Source organism: Olea europaea, chromosome 6, assembly GCF_002742605.1.
Source record: "Olea europaea var. sylvestris chromosome 6, O_europaea_v1, whole genome shotgun sequence".
Lineage (NCBI taxonomy): Eukaryota > Viridiplantae > Streptophyta > Magnoliopsida > Lamiales > Oleaceae > Olea > Olea europaea.
Window position 1 is genome coordinate 29,729,375 of NC_036242.1, and position 17,098 is coordinate 29,746,472.

Genomic DNA, 17,098 nt, shown 5'->3' on the forward strand with positions numbered 1-17,098 from the left:
TTTCAAGAAGTGTAAAAAAGGAGTCAGTGTGTAATATAGAAGACCAAAGGCTTGATAGACGCTCACATGAGAGAGAGAGAGAGAGAGAGAGAGAGAGAGAGAGAGAGAGAGTGGGAGAGTATTCTTGAAATATATGTGACTTTTATAGAATGAGAAACTAAAATCACAGGTGTGAAGGTGGATAAAGCTCCACGCCCACGCTGAGTGGCCACTGGGCTTCGATGTCACCGGAAAATTTAGGACAAAAAAGCGATACAATTTCAGGGCGCGTATGAGAGTTTTTTGCAATAGTTTAATGACATGTTATGTCCATTCCTTGGTCTTTTATATCCATAAATACAATTAAATGGTATCAACGTTTCTTAATTTGATATTCAACATGAGTATAGGTCACACTAAATAATATATTCAATTAAATATAGAATTATATGATTTATTTAATTACATCGCTCATTTTATGTCACATAACATGTTCAATTAAATGTATAATCATGTGACTCATTTAATTTAATAACATTCAATGCTATGTTGACTGGTGCTATAGTATCTATGATACTAAGCCCCGTTTGGCCCGTTAAAACTTTTCAATTTAGTTTAATTTTTTCTTTCTCCTATTTTTAATCACACAACTTTCAATAAAAAAAAAAACACTATCCCCTATTAAAAATCAAAATAATGGGGGCTAAATATCATTACTCAATGTTTAAAGAGAAGTTATTACTATTATTATTTTTTTTAGCTAGTAAGTGGTTTAATTTTAAGCATATATTTCATGAAACTTGCAACTTTTATCAATCTTTCAATCACACATTTCATTAGCTTTTATCAAAGTATACTAAAAGTTTAATTTTTAACAAAATCAAACTGGGGCATTATGTTCTTTCAAGGACAAAACAAGTTAACATTCTAGTAGTTCGAGCATTTTAGATGGAATGCAATATGAGTAATGCTCTGTGGTAGTACTTGTCTAACATCAACCTAAGTGATAATGGAGTGTATTGCTTCATTAAAGATTGAAGCAGTGCATTTCAAATGGTAGTGGAGGGTAATACTACATAGCATCATTGGTTGCAGTACTAATTCTTCACTTGTTTTTCAAATAAAATCAAAGAAGTAACTACTAGGATATGTACTCAATAGTGTAATTAGGACATAACTGTAATTATAACATTTTGTTTTTGTCTATTATATAAATATCATTTGTTTATTTTGATTTAATTGTTCATAGCATAATCAAGTAAGTGACTAAAGGTCGTCAATCACATTGTGATAATATGAGTTATATATCTGCGTAGAGAAGTGCAAAAAATATAATTCATATTTCAATCTAAAAGTATTTATCCTAGACCGCCTAACACGTGTTGACATTCTATTTTGATCGAAGGGTTAATTACTTTACCAATTGGGGTATGCAATTGGTTTTGACCATGATGATTGTCCATTCTAGAGTAATAACATTAATACACCGTAACAAGTATAAACAAAGTAAAATAGTGATTAATCTATAATGGGTCATAATAAAAAATTATTCGCACATATTTTGTCTTATTAATTATCGAAATGTGCTACGTGGTAGAGATTGATATTTGTAAACTTGAAGTTCTTTGATATGCTAGTGGGTGAAAATAGATTATTATACTCATCATATCAGTATGTTGGGAGCCAATATGAAACTAAGTAGTCAACGTGGATTAGCTTTCGGAATCCATCACCGTGTTCAATAAGCAAATGAGCCTACTTGAATATTTTCTTTAGAGAACAATCTAAATTTGGGTTCAATATTTAGGGCTCTCGAATCATTAATTTTATATTTGTAACACGAAGAAACTATTTAAAAAATTATGAGCTGCAAGCATGTAATAATTAGAGGCGCAAAAGGTCATTTAGACCTGATGTAATTATTTGACGTCGACAGGATAATACGTATACGTGATAAATCAAGAGATATAAATAGCAGGAAAATAATTTATATTACTTCTGTGAATTTTATATAATTTAAAAGCTCAGATTCTCGTCTCTAATGGAAAATTGGAAACTGATTATTATACTGGACGATGTCGATTCACTTGACTGTATATAATTATTGTAGTTTAAAGAGACTTCGTATACAAAAGAACAAAATAGAAACAAAAGTTGAATGGAATTGAGAACAAGGTCCCAGCACCACGAAAAGGACGATAGGGGTGGCCCAGAGCAGATAATTCATCTATGGGCATCCCATATAGAGAAAATAAAATTTGTTTTCTTGTTCTATTAAAAAACATTTGATTCTTAATTTTTTCTTGAAGTGCCAACTCATCAACTGCAGTTCATGCTTGAAGATAATGCTAAAGAAGATCTATTGGATTGGACGTTTGAAATTGAAGATCAACATTTAAGATTCAAGTTCAAGATTGAAGTTGCTGTCCATATAAGAATTCAGATTCAAAGGTTACTCACACATCAAGGATAATTCCACAGTTCTTTATGTGATTAGTGTTACGTCTCTCCCAATGAGACTTTAAGCATTACCAAATGGAACCGCACAGCAAGAGAACCTAGGCCCACACTTTACGTCATTTTGCACATGTGGCAATTGGCCGAACCCCTATTGCTGAACTCCCATGGGAAGCAGAACCCTCATAAATGAGGCGAGATAGGTAGAGGGATCGTAGGGGAGATCTTTATGCAGGATCTTGTAGCAAGTGGGTGATATGACAACTCACTGAATAGGCAGTTCAAATCCATCAACAAGTCTAGTCTAATATTACACATCAAGCCTAGGGCTGCAAATGATCACAACATTAAATGCATTTGAGCTTAAATCTGACTAATTGAGCCCCCAACTGTCGGGATGAGACCACGTGTCTCTTCATCAAACGGTTCATACTTACCCTATTTTACTATAAAAGCTCACAATTGGTGCCATTCCAAAACTAATGTAAGTTTAGACTCTCACACTCTAACTTTGTTATATCACTATTTAACTATTTACACCCCGAATTGACCCTCTTTTTACATTGGAGGCTCACGTCTAAACTCATCCCACACTCATATATCTACTTCTCCAGTTGACTTGGACGTTGGAATGGGTGTAGCCAACTCCAACCGGTCGAAAGAGGCCACGTGTGGCTAACGGTTTGTCCAAGTGTATAGTTATATGGCTTGCACGAACATGAGAGGTCTCAGGATCTATTAGTCACGTTGAAGGTACACTTTTCGAGGTCAACAAGTAGTATGATTGTAATAACGAGGAACTAGTAATTTACTAAAGCTCTTGGGTCAAGTATTGTTAAAAAATCATTTTTTTTTATGTCTAGTTTTGTTGTTTTTCCATCAATGACCACGTACGAGTAGGGTGGTCAATGTATTGGATTTTGATTCGAATTCGATGAAATCAATGGAAAATTGATTTAGGGTGTTAATCCAATAATTCAATCAAAACCCGAATCCGATAATCCGTTAACTAAATGAAGTAAATATAGATATAGGTTAATTTGATCCAATAACAACCAGATCCAATTTGTTATAATAATATATTTTATATATTATCGCATAATTTATTACACATAATTTTTTTCATTTTGAAACTTGTATTATGCTTTACAAATAATTTTCAAATAATAAATAATATTAATTAATAGTATAATAATGTTAATTGAAATATTTGAATAGATTTTATTTTTTATTAATTAAAATAAGATAAAAATAATAATTATTTTATTTTGTAAATTAAACAATCAAGCTTTCATTATTCTCAACTTCTTACTTCTCACATTAGATACTTATTATAATATCATAAAATTTACAATCTATAAATAGGCGTGCCAAAAATTGGGCAAAAAGCAATTTGGGCCTTTTAATTTTAGGGTTTAGAAGTTGAAAATATAAAATTTTGGGAAAAATCGCATCTATCCAAGAAAAACAAAACAATTTATGAAATAGTACACACTATTTTATTTTTGGCTAAGAATACATTTTGGAATAGTAGAATAGAGAATGTATGGTTAAAAAATATGAAAAAATTTTGAGTTTGTGTGCAATATTATTTTATTGAATAATATGTGTTTAAAAAAAAGAAAGGCAAAAATATATTTAAAAAATAATGGGGATAATACAAGGACTAGGTAATATTACAAATTAAATCAAAATTACTAGACCTTAAATCTCTAGTATTTTGTATCTGAAACTTGGCAATTACCATGAATTTGCATATAATTAAATAATTTTCTTGACTAATTGCTTGATTGGGATAATCATGAAACTATTTGGGAAATGAAAACTTGCAATCGTTTGATCTATTCGCAAGATATTTTTTGACATTATGCCCATGTTTGAGCCACATTCTAGGAAGAAAATGCATTATTCATGTCAAATCAATGAAAAATGTATGGTTAAAAATTTTTGAAAAAAAGTTTTAAATTTGAGTGTAATATTATTTTATTGAAGAATGTGTGGTTGAAATGATGTCTAATCACCGTTAAAAAAATGTATTTTTTTGAAAATAATATGACTCAAACAAGCCCTATATGTTTTCTAGTAACAAGCCCTTCTCTCTCTATCTCTGCGAATGTTTTCTAATTCTCGTAAAAATTCTCCTTATATGTCTCAGCAATTTCAATTCTCTTAAACTAATGCAGCAAAGAGGAAGGTGTCTTAATGGGGCATTTGACCTTAAACCTCCTAATTTCTCTTTCTAATGACTATTGCCTTTTGACTTTGGTACTAATGCTTTTTGACTAATACATATTGAATGCTGCTTTATACGATAAAGAACAAAAAAGAGCTCTATTTCCATCTCTATCATGTCCCATCCTCAACAACATAGGCACCAAGATAATTTAAAGGATAAAGCTACATGTCCAGGGCCACATTGGCCCTGGGCGGATAGTGGCGCCCTGGACGTAAAGCACGATTATAATTTAAAGTTCAATCAATTCTAGTGATTTTTGGATTCTATAACTGGAATTTATTGCATCTAAATTTCTTTTTAATAATTGGAGGTTTGTTCGATTTTCATGTATTTCATACAAATTAAAAATCATGAAGCCTTACAAATATGGATTAATTGAATTGACTTAATATAAAACGTCACTATTATTTTTGAAATAAGTGTGTCAAATATTTGAGTAGGGGGAACGGTCCCGATATATGTATTAATTATCTACAATAATATTAATTAAACGTTTATGATGATTATTAAATATTCTTTATGTCCTCAACTTGATTAAATATTTTCAATTTTTTTTATAAATTTTCAATTGATAATATATCATGTTGTTGCTTATGAAGAAGCACAACTTTGCAAATATTTACATTCTACTAGAAAACATGCTCATGAAAAGTTCGTGTTTTTGAACAATATTTTGTTATTGCTTCTGAAAAGCACAACTTTGCAAATATTTACATTCTATTAGAAAACATGCTTCTGAAGAGTTCGTGTTCTTAAATAATAGTTCGTTGTTGTTCCTGAAATAACACAACATTATTAATATTTCAAAAGAATATTAATTGTTTCAAAAAAGTATGATATTACGATTTCAATATTGAAGAAGAATATAGATCTATTTCTAAGTAAAAACACGAATTAAATTACTATTATTCTTTACGTGTGCCATTCCTCTGCATACATGTTTATATTTTGATAATTTAGTTAAATTTTGCTTGCTCCCAGAGAGCATAATTAAATATGATATAACGTATATTATGTTTTTACTCTTGAAAAGTAAGTTCTTATTTAATTTATTATTTCAAATAATAATATGTTATTGCTCATGAAGAACATAACACTATGATTCCAATATTTCAGAAGAATATTGAGATTGTTTTTGAAGAAGTAATATTAAAATACAACGTGCTCTCGAAATAGCACATGTTTTAAAGAATATATCATATGCAATTTATGAATTTGTGTTTATTTCTTAAGGAAAATATATGACTTATGTCATGTAGACATTAATCATTATCTAATTGTATAATGTTTAATAATATTATTCGAAATTAAGAAATTGAATTCTATCTTATATTGAATCAGAGGTTCAATTTGTTTAATATGTCTAGTTGGATCATCACTAATAATAATGATGCGAAATGAGAATTCAAATGGACATTTAACGAAGAACTAGAAGATTCTTCATTCCAAAAAAATTCATATATCATGTTTGTTCTTTTTACTAAAAATTGATAATTGATTTATCAATAGCTAAATTGGAATTCAATTCCCCATATTTTTGAAAAATAATCAGGGTGATAAATAGGGCCCATCATCCTCCATGTTGAATATCTAAATATTATTTGTATCTAATAGATTTGATACATAGACTATATGATTGCATGGTGTTAACAACTTGAAGTTTGCAAAATTATTGCTCAAATTTTAAATTATGAACATAAATTTTAGATTTTATAATCAAGACTGCGTCTTGTTAACACTAGGGAATATAAATCTCATCATTTTAATAAGTGTTAGTTGACATGTCAATAAAAAGCTTAACATTATTTTTTATTAAAAGCCTTCAATTGATTTAATTAAGAACAAAATACTTTCCATTTCTATATATGGAATGCTAGTACGCATTATGCCAACATCATAATTCTCCATATTATAATTGACTTATGATCACAGCCTAATTTTTTATTTAATTATTTTGATGGTGCAATACATGTAAAATTGATCCTCTGCAATACACTGAGATGAAAAGTAAAGAGCGTTGAGAATAAATGAATAGCTTGAATACTTATATAATATCTCAAGCCCTAACAGGTAATATTTCATAAAGCTATTTTTTTATTGTCAATTTGATTGGACAATTCTCGCAGCATTATGGGGGAACTAAGAAACTGAAAATATTGTACAAATGCATTATTATCTAAATTCTCAAAAAATATACTTTGAACTAGAAGTTCGAAAGATAATACATTTAGATGTATTTACTTATCAAAGAGATCAACAATATCTCACACACCAACTTTAAATGCTTCAATTCGAATTAACGTCTTGAAGGACAATTAGTTAATAATATATTTGATAAATTTATAGTATGCCTGTGCGATCGATTTTAATATAAAAATCTCCACATGAAAATTGAGCAATTAGAAAAGATGATCCTATTAAGGAGACATCTCTTGTTGAGTATTTAGACAACATATTATAAAATCCCAAAAGATGTTGAAAAAATCATTCATTTGCAAAAGGTTGCAAATCAATTATCTGATATATTTGTTGACACAAGAAATGTGACAAAGTCATATATACCAGTATAAAATATTTCCACAAAAATTGATGTCCATAAAGGACAATCTACTGTAATAAGTGAATCTCAAATACGTCAGCAGTATGGTCAATCAATTGGTTCAAAAGACTTTGTACATCGAAATATAAAGATACATGAGATCAACCAATCAAAATTTTTAGAGGAAATAATATTTGAAAAGATTTTGATTAATTAAAATTGAAAATAAATTTTTTGAGAAACCACTAATGTCTGAAAATAATGAAATTTCAATAAACTATATGTCATCTCATAAATTATGAGAACGAAATAATGTTGTTATAGACAATATTTTCATCTTTAATATGTATTTTAATATTATGCAAAATGAGGATCTTGAACCATAGTCAAAAGACTGTCAACATAAAAATTATTGACTAAAATAGAAAGAAGTTATACATACAGAATTATACTCCTCGACTAAAATACAAAGAAGTCATACATGCAGAATTATATTCCTTAAAGAAACGGAAAGTATTTGGGCTTGTAGTTCATGTACTTGAAAATACAATCCCCGTTGGATAAATATGGGTTTTTGTACGAAAGAGAAATGGAGGTAACGAAATTACAAGATACAAAGCTCGACTCATAGCTCAAGGTTTATCACAAAGACCAGGAATTGATTATGGGGAAACATATTCTCCCATAATGAACATTATCACTTTTAGATTCTTAATTAGTTTGATTGTGTCACAAAGATCAATATGCACCTTATGGGTGTAACAAATGCCTACTTTCACGGTTCACTTGATAGTGACATACATATGAAAGTCCTCAAAGGGTTTAAAGTGCTAGAAACAAATGATATATGTCTGAGAACCATGTTTTTAATTAAATTACTAAGATCGTTATAAAGATTGAAATAATCCAGACACATGTGGCATAATCGACTTAGTGAATATTTATTGAAGGAGGGTTATAAAAAGAACGATGCCTGCCCATGTGTTTTCATAAAGGAAACAAAATATTGAATTTGCAATTGTGACGATTTATTTTGATGATTTAAATTTAATTGGAACTCCTAAAGAGCTAAACAAAATTTTAGATTATTTGAAAAATGAATTTGAAATGAAAAATTTGTGAAAATCCAAATTTTATCTTGAGTTGCAGATTGAACGTTTTTCAAAAGGATTATTTGTTCATCAATCTATATATATAGAAAAAGTCTTAAAACCTTTTATATTAATAATGCACATCTATTAGCATCACCTATAGTTGTTCGATCATTTGATGCGAAAAAGATCATTTTCGTCCACTTAAAAATGGAGAAAAGATTCTTGGTCCTGAAGTAACATATCTCATTGAATTATAGTATTAATTTATCTTGCAAACTGCACTCGACTCAACATAACTTCTTCTGTAAATTTTCTTACAAGATATAGTTCTATACCAATACAAAGATATTGGGATGATGTTAAACACATTGTTCGCTACCTGAAAGGTACAATGTTCTGGAATTATTTTATTCTCAAAAGTCAGGATCTGCTTTATTGGGATATCAAATGCAGGTTATCTCTCTGGCCCATATAAAGCGAAATCACAAATTAGATATGTGTTTATACGTGGAGGAACAAATATGTCATGGAGACTTATGATGCAATCATTGACCAAAATATCCTTTAAATCATTCTGAAATTATTGTGATGCATAAGTTGAGAAACATGACACATCATATCCAAAAATCAGGTGGATTAATTCAATAAAAGTTAGTCCATCAATTTTGTATGTAGACAATACAGTTTGTAATGCACAATTTAAAGAAGACTATAGCAAAGGTGACGAGACGAAGCATATTTCTTCAAAAATCTTTCATACACATGAGTTTCAAAAGAATGGCCACATTGATGTTCAACAAATTTGCTCAAAATGACAATGTGGTTGATTTATTCACAAAAGTACTACTGATATCTACATTCAAGAAATTGATTTATGAGATTGGAATGCATCGGCTCAAAAATTTTCGCTGATCAACATAGGGGGAGTAGTGTTAGAGCTTGGAGTTTCATCTTAAAATATCAACATTATTAAGAGGAATAACCCAAATCTTTATAAGTTGGTCTATGTTTCCATCTTTAATTAATGTAGGATTTTATCTCTTAACATGTCCCGCAAGATAGTGGATCATTTGAGCATACCAATTTTGAAATTCGTATGCTCATTTATTGAGTCTTAATTGAATCGAATCGCTCGTTTGAGCTTAATAAACTCCAATACTATGTTAAGACTTGAGATTTCATCTTAAAATGTCAACTTTATTAAGAGGAGTAGCCCAATATATCATAAGTTGGTCTATATTTTCATATTTATTTGATGTTGGAGTATTCCCTTAACATATCCTCACAAGATGATGGCTCGTTTGAACTGACCAATCTTTAAATCCATATGCTCATTTATTGAGTCTTAATCGGATCGAGTCGTTCGTTAGAGTTTAATGGGCTCTGATATCATATTAAGATTTGATGTTCCATCTTTAAAGATCAACTTTATTAAAAAGAGTAGCTGAAAACCTTATAAGTTAGTCTATGTTACCGTCTTTATTCGATGTTGGATTTTATCCCTTAACATGTAGCTATACTCATTTTCCTTCACTTATGTTTTATCCCAATGGATTTTCCTCCTAAGGTTTTAATGAGACAATATTTATGTTTAATACTCTAAAAATAATTGTACTCTTTTTTTCGTTTGATTTTTTTGTCCCATTGAATTTTTATCAGATGAGGTTTTAACGAGGTGGATATTTTGTAATGTATCATTCATGTGAGAGTGTTGTAAATGGTAAGTCTATTAGTAAATGACAATTGTATCCCTGTAGTTTTAAAAATTATTACCGCTGTATCCCTGATTCTTCTCTATAGATATTGGATTTGATTCTTAATAAAAACACACACAAGTCTATTAACTTTTATTTTCTCTTCTCTTTTCCTTTCTTTTCATAACAATTTCTCTAATGTGACATGAGACATCTTCCATTTTTATAAAGATAATTGTGTGACATTAGATTGTTAAGTATTCATCCAATGCTAATAAAATATTGGGAATTACAATATTAACATCTATCTTATTGCAATACTTAAAAAAAAATTCCATACCTATGCCCATTTGGAATTTACAAAAATGCTCCCCTATTACTTGTAGACGTGAATTTCGAATCCAAAACCAATTTCATTAACAATAAGTTTTCATCAAAATCAATATTTTTGAATGGAATACAGCATTTATGAAATCAGCTTCTTAAAATTAAAAAAAATAAAATAAAATGCAATTGTCTCCAGTCTAGAGCTTCTTTCCTCTTTCATGTTTCATTCAGAGGTGGTGATTGTTTACACATCATTCTATTGTGGGTGTACCCCTTGCACCTTACACATCTTGTTTCTTGATGGCACTCTTGATTTGATCGTATTCTTTGCTTTTTCAAGTCTCTTTGATTGTCATTTGGATGTTGGACGAAATATTATGTCCAACGATAAACCTTTTAATATTGACTAACATTTAGTTTTATTATTGTTAGCATGCTTTAAATGATTCCCGTGAGTGAGTTTATGATAAATCTTAGATCGAACCCTCGAATCGGAAAAATTGGGTATAAGAAAAAAAATATAGAATGAGAATGAGATAATGATTATTATAAAAAAGTTGTACAAGTTAAGGAATCTATTGGGGTGTTGTATATATGAATTAGGAGTCTTTGAGTTTGAATCTGGATTATGGAGAACAAGTCGTCGAAATTATGATAGCCTATCGTCAAACTGATGCTCGAGCGTCCAAAATATGTTCAATGTTGCTCGATGATCGCTCGACCGATGATATTTTTCAAGAAATCCTAGTTCGTGATTTTCAATAGTTCTATCTATCTTATACAACCCAAATACCTCTCTATTATAAACAAACCCCAATTCGTGAAAATGATGGTCGATCGTTATATTCTACTTTCATAACATCCTTTGGAGATCAAACAATAATTCTATATCTTGAGATAATCAATCACAAGTTGGAAAAAACATCAAAATCATATAGTCCAAAACATCTACTTCCTAAATATAATCAAGAATGTTCATTTTTAATAATTTTCAAATGTTATTGAAAATTGAGGGATGTTGGACCAGAAGCACATGAAGAGTACAATAACAAGGTATTTTTGGTGATCTACATGAAATAAATAATTTCAGAAGATCAAGAGCAGGTGTGAGTAAAGCATGTTCCAACGGCCTTGGAGATTGCAGGAATTAGATCAGCAAGTCAAGTGATTTTCTAGGCTGAATCATACTATTGTCTATAGTGGAAGTCATTGGCTTGGTCCCGAGATTTTTAATCTTGTGAATGATTTTCTCCATCGACAATAAGTCCGGTGCTATTTACTGCTTTATTGACTATTGTGGCAATTTAACATAGGATAATATTGACTTGTTTAACTAAACATCTAAAACAATTAAAATGTAACTTGTTACTTTTAATTGATAATTTTAATTCGGCATTATTCATCTGTTCACCTTCTTCTAGGTGATTTTATGGTCGAACTAGTAACTTTCCAATAACATGCTTTTAAGGATTGTCATTGAAAAGAAAATTGGGTTGCCAATGAACATGTAAATGAATCCTAATATTACAGTGTTGCCTCAATTCAGAAACAATCCATCTTAAATCGAGGATGTCTGTTCGCTAAAATACTATACCGGAAGTGCACGGGTCGCGTATAAGTAATAGAGTGGACTTTTTTAGTACGAGTCGATCGCTCGAAGAGTGTTTATTCCAATTACACGGGAGTTGATTCGAAAAAAAGTCAAGACACACACAATTAATATCTTTGAATTTGAAGATTAAAAGAAAATGATTCTAAGCATTCAAGTGAAATACCCAATTGCAATTATGATAAAAGTTAGATTTATAATCGGGTTGGGATTCATGATTCCACTTGGCTGTCACTAAATTAATTCCTCAAAACAATTCAATAGAACATTGCTCACTTTTCTCGTCAAACCTGATTTTCCTATTTTATTTAATTACTTTCTCAAGTGAAACTAACTCTAATCAATTAGTTTACCCTACTATATCTCTATGTCGATTAAACACAATCGAAAGCATTAAATATTAATGAGAATAACTCAAAGGGTTACCTAGGATTAAGAATATATCTCCATTTCCATAGGAACTTAGGGTTTCTACCACCTTAGTCTAAAATGTGCAACAATTTCTCAATAATCACACAAATCACTAAATATTATCACATAAATCACTAAACATTATCACATAGTGGCCACAATAATGATAATGCACTCAAAACAATGGTAAAAACACAATAACATAAGCATTAAATAGTGGATAAAGAAATTTATATAGTTAAGCCAAGTTCCTCATTCATCCCAACACTAAAATGTTTAGCCCATTGTATTTGTAGGGCAAAAAATGAAAGGATTGAAGAAATACACCACAAAAGTTGAGAAAAATATAATGTGAAACACAAGACAAAGAAATAAACCCGTCCCTTGATCGGATCCTTGATCTTGATTTCTCCAAGATTTTCTCCCTTTGATGCGGTATTTCCTCTCATTTTTTCCTTGCCCCATTTTTTCTCTAAGCTAGGGTTTTTTAAGTGAATGAAGAACGAGAGAAAAATGGATCAATTTTGCCTTTTAAATGGCTCAAAAACCGTGTTTTGTAATTGCAAAATGATCCCTACCATAAAAATATAGGCAAACAGGCCCCTAGCCGCGGCCGTGGTGCTGCGACACTCTGAAATTAGCGCTGCAGGGCTACAAGGGATAGAGGTGTGGCGCCGCGACGTTGCGGCGCTGCTACGGTACCCCATCCCATTTTTAGTATTTGTAGCCCAGGTCCTCTCCATATTTGTATGCTAGATCCTTCAACTTTGAACTTGTACATTTTAGTCCTCAAAATTTGAATTTTCTTTCAATCACGCCCTCCAAAATTTGCAATATTCGGTCCTTAAACTTTTAACACTTGTACACTTTGGTCCCCGAATTCATTTTTTGTGTACTTTTGGTCATCTTTTCCTTCCTTTAGCTATTTTCTCCTTCAATTTGGGATTTTGGCATACAAACACCATAATTACACAATTATAAATAGGAGTTCGCTCAATTTCTTCAATAAATAACCCATTAACGTGCCTAATAAGTTTGTTAAGTCAAACACAAGTAAAATGCAGTGCCACATGGAATCCATTGTATAAGAAATAATCATCGTACATATTACAAATGACACAATTTGTTGCTAAATTTGGAACAGTAGACACTAATTGTGATAAATTAAATTTTCACAAGATCAAAGTTTTCAAGGAAAATATAGCTTAAATTCCAAATACAAAATTCTAGCAAACCATGGGGTTATTAGAGAATTGCAGTTCACATAGCAATCACTAGAATGTTCCAGAACGATCTTTATGCATTATAAAATTTCGACTAGCAATTTATAGTTTTTCAAAAAATAAATAAATAAATAAATAAAAGGGAAAAAGGAGAGCCAAAATAGCTTTTTCAAGGGGAAAATATACAATATAATAAATTCTAAAAAATAAATAAAAAATCATGTCAAATAAAAAGAGATAAATTATTGTGGGATTTGGTGGCTTTCTTCTTTTTTGGTATCGAAGTCAAATCTATGGTGGACAACAAAGAACACAAGACGTTGAATCTTGACTTTAGGGATTAGGGTTAAGAAAATGCAATTGAAGGAAACTTGGATAAATCAAGGAAGAAGTTAAACCTTGAAATTAGGAATTTAAAAAGGGAAAGATTTGTTGATCTAATTTTTTGAGCACAAATAAGGGGAAGCATAGATGGATTTGGTTTTTCATTTTTTACTTATAAAATGTCAGTATGTTTGGAGTATAAAATGTGAAAATGTAATATTGGAATTCATATCTTAAATAGAGTACTCAGTGTAATTTACACTTTTCGGATAGTAGACCAAATGGACCATATTCAGGCTATGTTTGAGCTCCATTTTTCAGAAAAAAATAAATTTTGTAATAATAAATTTTTTGGAAAATGTGTAATCAATTGTAGGAAAAATTTTAAGTTTACATGAAAAAAATTATTTAATGAATGAATGTGTGGTTGAAAATGATTTTTAAGAAAATGGATCTCAAACGAGGATTCAATTTCATTTAGCCAAAAATTCAAGTGGAAGAAAACGGCTCTGCTTCCCTAATTCTTTAATTGAAACCATTCCATCTTGTATTGAGTTTATAAGTCCTTTTCTTTTTACATAAACTTTTGTGTAAATTGAATGGTGATGCTGTTGTGTTGGTAAAGATGATAATGGATTTTCCGAAGGCTAAGTGATGGTGTGTTTTTGCATATTTAAGACCGGAAATGATTATGATGAGAATGGTTTGTGTTGGTGATGGACTTTTCAATGGCCCAATGACGGTAGATTTTTGTAAATTTTAGATTTTAAATCAGAAATTGAAGATTGAAGATAATAATGGTGTGGAATGATTTGAAACGGGTAACACCATGTGGTGGTGGTCGTGGCAAGACGATGGTGTGGGATAGTTTCATAATAATACTCAAGTTTTGTGGTGGTGGTGATGAAGTAGTTTCACATAGTAACATATAATGTGTTATTCATGTTTTATGTGGTGGCCGATAATAGTGAATCCAGTGATACTATCGGAGACGATGGCTTTAGTTGTTTGTACATCTTTTATTTCAATTATCTAACTTGACAGTTGAAATGTAATTTAATAATAATAATAATAATAATAATAATAATAATAATAATAATAATAATAATAATAATAATAATAATAATGACACCCCACCAATTGTAAAATATTGCACGTGTTGGAGACAAATCACCAAAATATGAAGACACAACAAATTTTGTAGAATACACGGTACAAGTTGAAACAGAATAGATTATAACAAAGGGAACAATTAACAAAAGCCCGTACCAAAGGAATAGTTAAAACCTGGAAATAAAGTCAAAAATAGTAATTCAACTTATAAGCTAAGAAGATTTCCCAAATTCCGTATTAGGGTATAATGCCAGTTCTGGCCCAATAAGTAAGGTAATGATGATACGGACTTGGCCCGTGTTTCGATATTTTGGCCCAATGATAAAACAGAATGAAACCCGGATGAAAACCCAAGCCCACCTATTGACCCTGATAAGAACGGATTTGGCAAATGCGACTTTGGTTGTTTGCCTTATGTCAAGAGTGCAAGTTTCTTTGGACAGTTGGATGATCTGATGCCTTAATCTCAATGTATATATTCCTTGGTGAAAATGGAATGCCAGAGTTTTTTCACTTCATTCTTTCAAGGGTTTTTTAGAGAGTTATGTTCTCTTTCTCTTTCGACTTCAACTTTTGTGTTGATGTTTGTTTTTCTCTTTAATCAGTTTAGAGAGCGTTTGTTTTCTTTGTGAAATCTATTGAAAGAGTATCGAGATTAATGATAACGTTGAGTCTTTCTGGTCCATAGAAGAGACTTAACGTTCCTGTGGATTCTTGGGTGAATCTGGGTATTCTGTATTGAAGCATTTTTTTTAGTTTTCTATGCTACTCATTATTACACTAACTGTCACATGTTCCTTTTTGTACAATTTTTGTGTTTACCGACTAACAAAAAGTCAACTTCTCTTCCTTTGATAATGATGATTTGGATTAACACAAACGAAACACCAAACACCATGTTTGGTTAGTAAATTCATTTCTATTCACTTTTTAGTGTGAATTTTATTGGAGATCATTAAACTTTCAACAAAGTCAATCTATAATACATAAAATGCCCTTTATAAATAAAGACACCTTAGAAGGAGAAATAATTGGACAGGATACAACATCCTACATGGTGCGATAGTCTATGAGGAGTCGTCACCTCATCGGATGGCTCAATCTCACCCAATGAGGTGAGGTCATCTTGGGGTTTGAGGTGAGAAGAGAGAGAAACTCAAGTCTCGAGATGATCTCACCTCATTGGACGAGGTTGGACCATCCGATAAGGTGATGACTCCTCATTATACAGTTGCATCACGTAGGATGTATGACCATTCTACCCAAGTATCTTTCCTTTGGAGATGCTCTGAAATGCTAATAAAGAGATATTTTAATCGAAATCGAATCTTTCAAATTTGAATTGAATGAAACCACAAGTTGTAGTCCTACTCAAAATTAAAAATAAATTAAGAATCCAAATTGATCAGGTTTGGGTTGATTCTTGAATCGGAATTATTGGTACTGATTCTGGATCCAAATTTGTTACTTTTCATAAGTTTTTATATTTTACTATTTCTTCCTGACCCAATTACTCGACCCAAAATATTGAAAGTTTGCAAAACTTAACAGGTTGTATGTTAGTAAGGTCCACGTAGTAAGTGTTATAATTAATTAAATTCACTCATTTGAACAATTGGATGTATTACTTTCTTTTATGGACATTCACCAAAAAGGTTGATTATATGTTGAATAATCTATCATATCACGCTCCTTCTCAGAGGTTGAGTACGGGTCAATAGCAGCATGCACAACCAGCCATGCTAACAAGACAGCTATTAATTGAGCCCTTCATGGGGTGACCGAGTTGGTGCAGTAGGTGAGCGCGGAAGTCTTTGGTCATGAGTTCGATTCCCTCTACCAATACTTTCTCGGTCGAGCTTCTTGTATAGTGCTTGCCTAATGCGATTTACTTGGCTGGCTCGATTTGCAGGTTATAGCCCAAGGATTTACCTAGTGCGCATGCGAAAGGTAGCGGTTGCAGGTTACCCCGTCATAAAAAAAAAAAATAAAAAAAAAAATAAAAAGATAGCTATTAATTGAGCTTCAACTTCTGTTTTTCATGAACGTTAAAGTATAATGAGATTGATTGTCACTTTGTTCGTAAAAAATT

General features: G+C 30.9%; 1 protein-coding gene across 1 annotated transcript in view; it reads right to left on the bottom strand.

Moving 5' to 3' along the window:
• The window catches only part of LOC111395381 (multicopper oxidase LPR2-like), a 17,838-nt gene extending 4,749 nt beyond the window's left edge, over positions 1-13,089 (bottom strand). The window contains exons 1-4 of the mRNA XM_023021353.1: positions 12,944-13,089; positions 12,724-12,823; positions 12,362-12,419; positions 12,102-12,169 (exon numbers count right to left, since the gene is read on the bottom strand). Coding sequence (XP_022877121.1) covers positions 12,102-12,169; positions 12,362-12,419; positions 12,724-12,823; positions 12,944-13,089 — 372 coding nt within the window. The remainder of the gene's footprint in view (positions 1-12,101; positions 12,170-12,361; positions 12,420-12,723; positions 12,824-12,943) is intronic.
• Between the last annotated feature and the right edge of the window lie 4,009 nt (positions 13,090-17,098).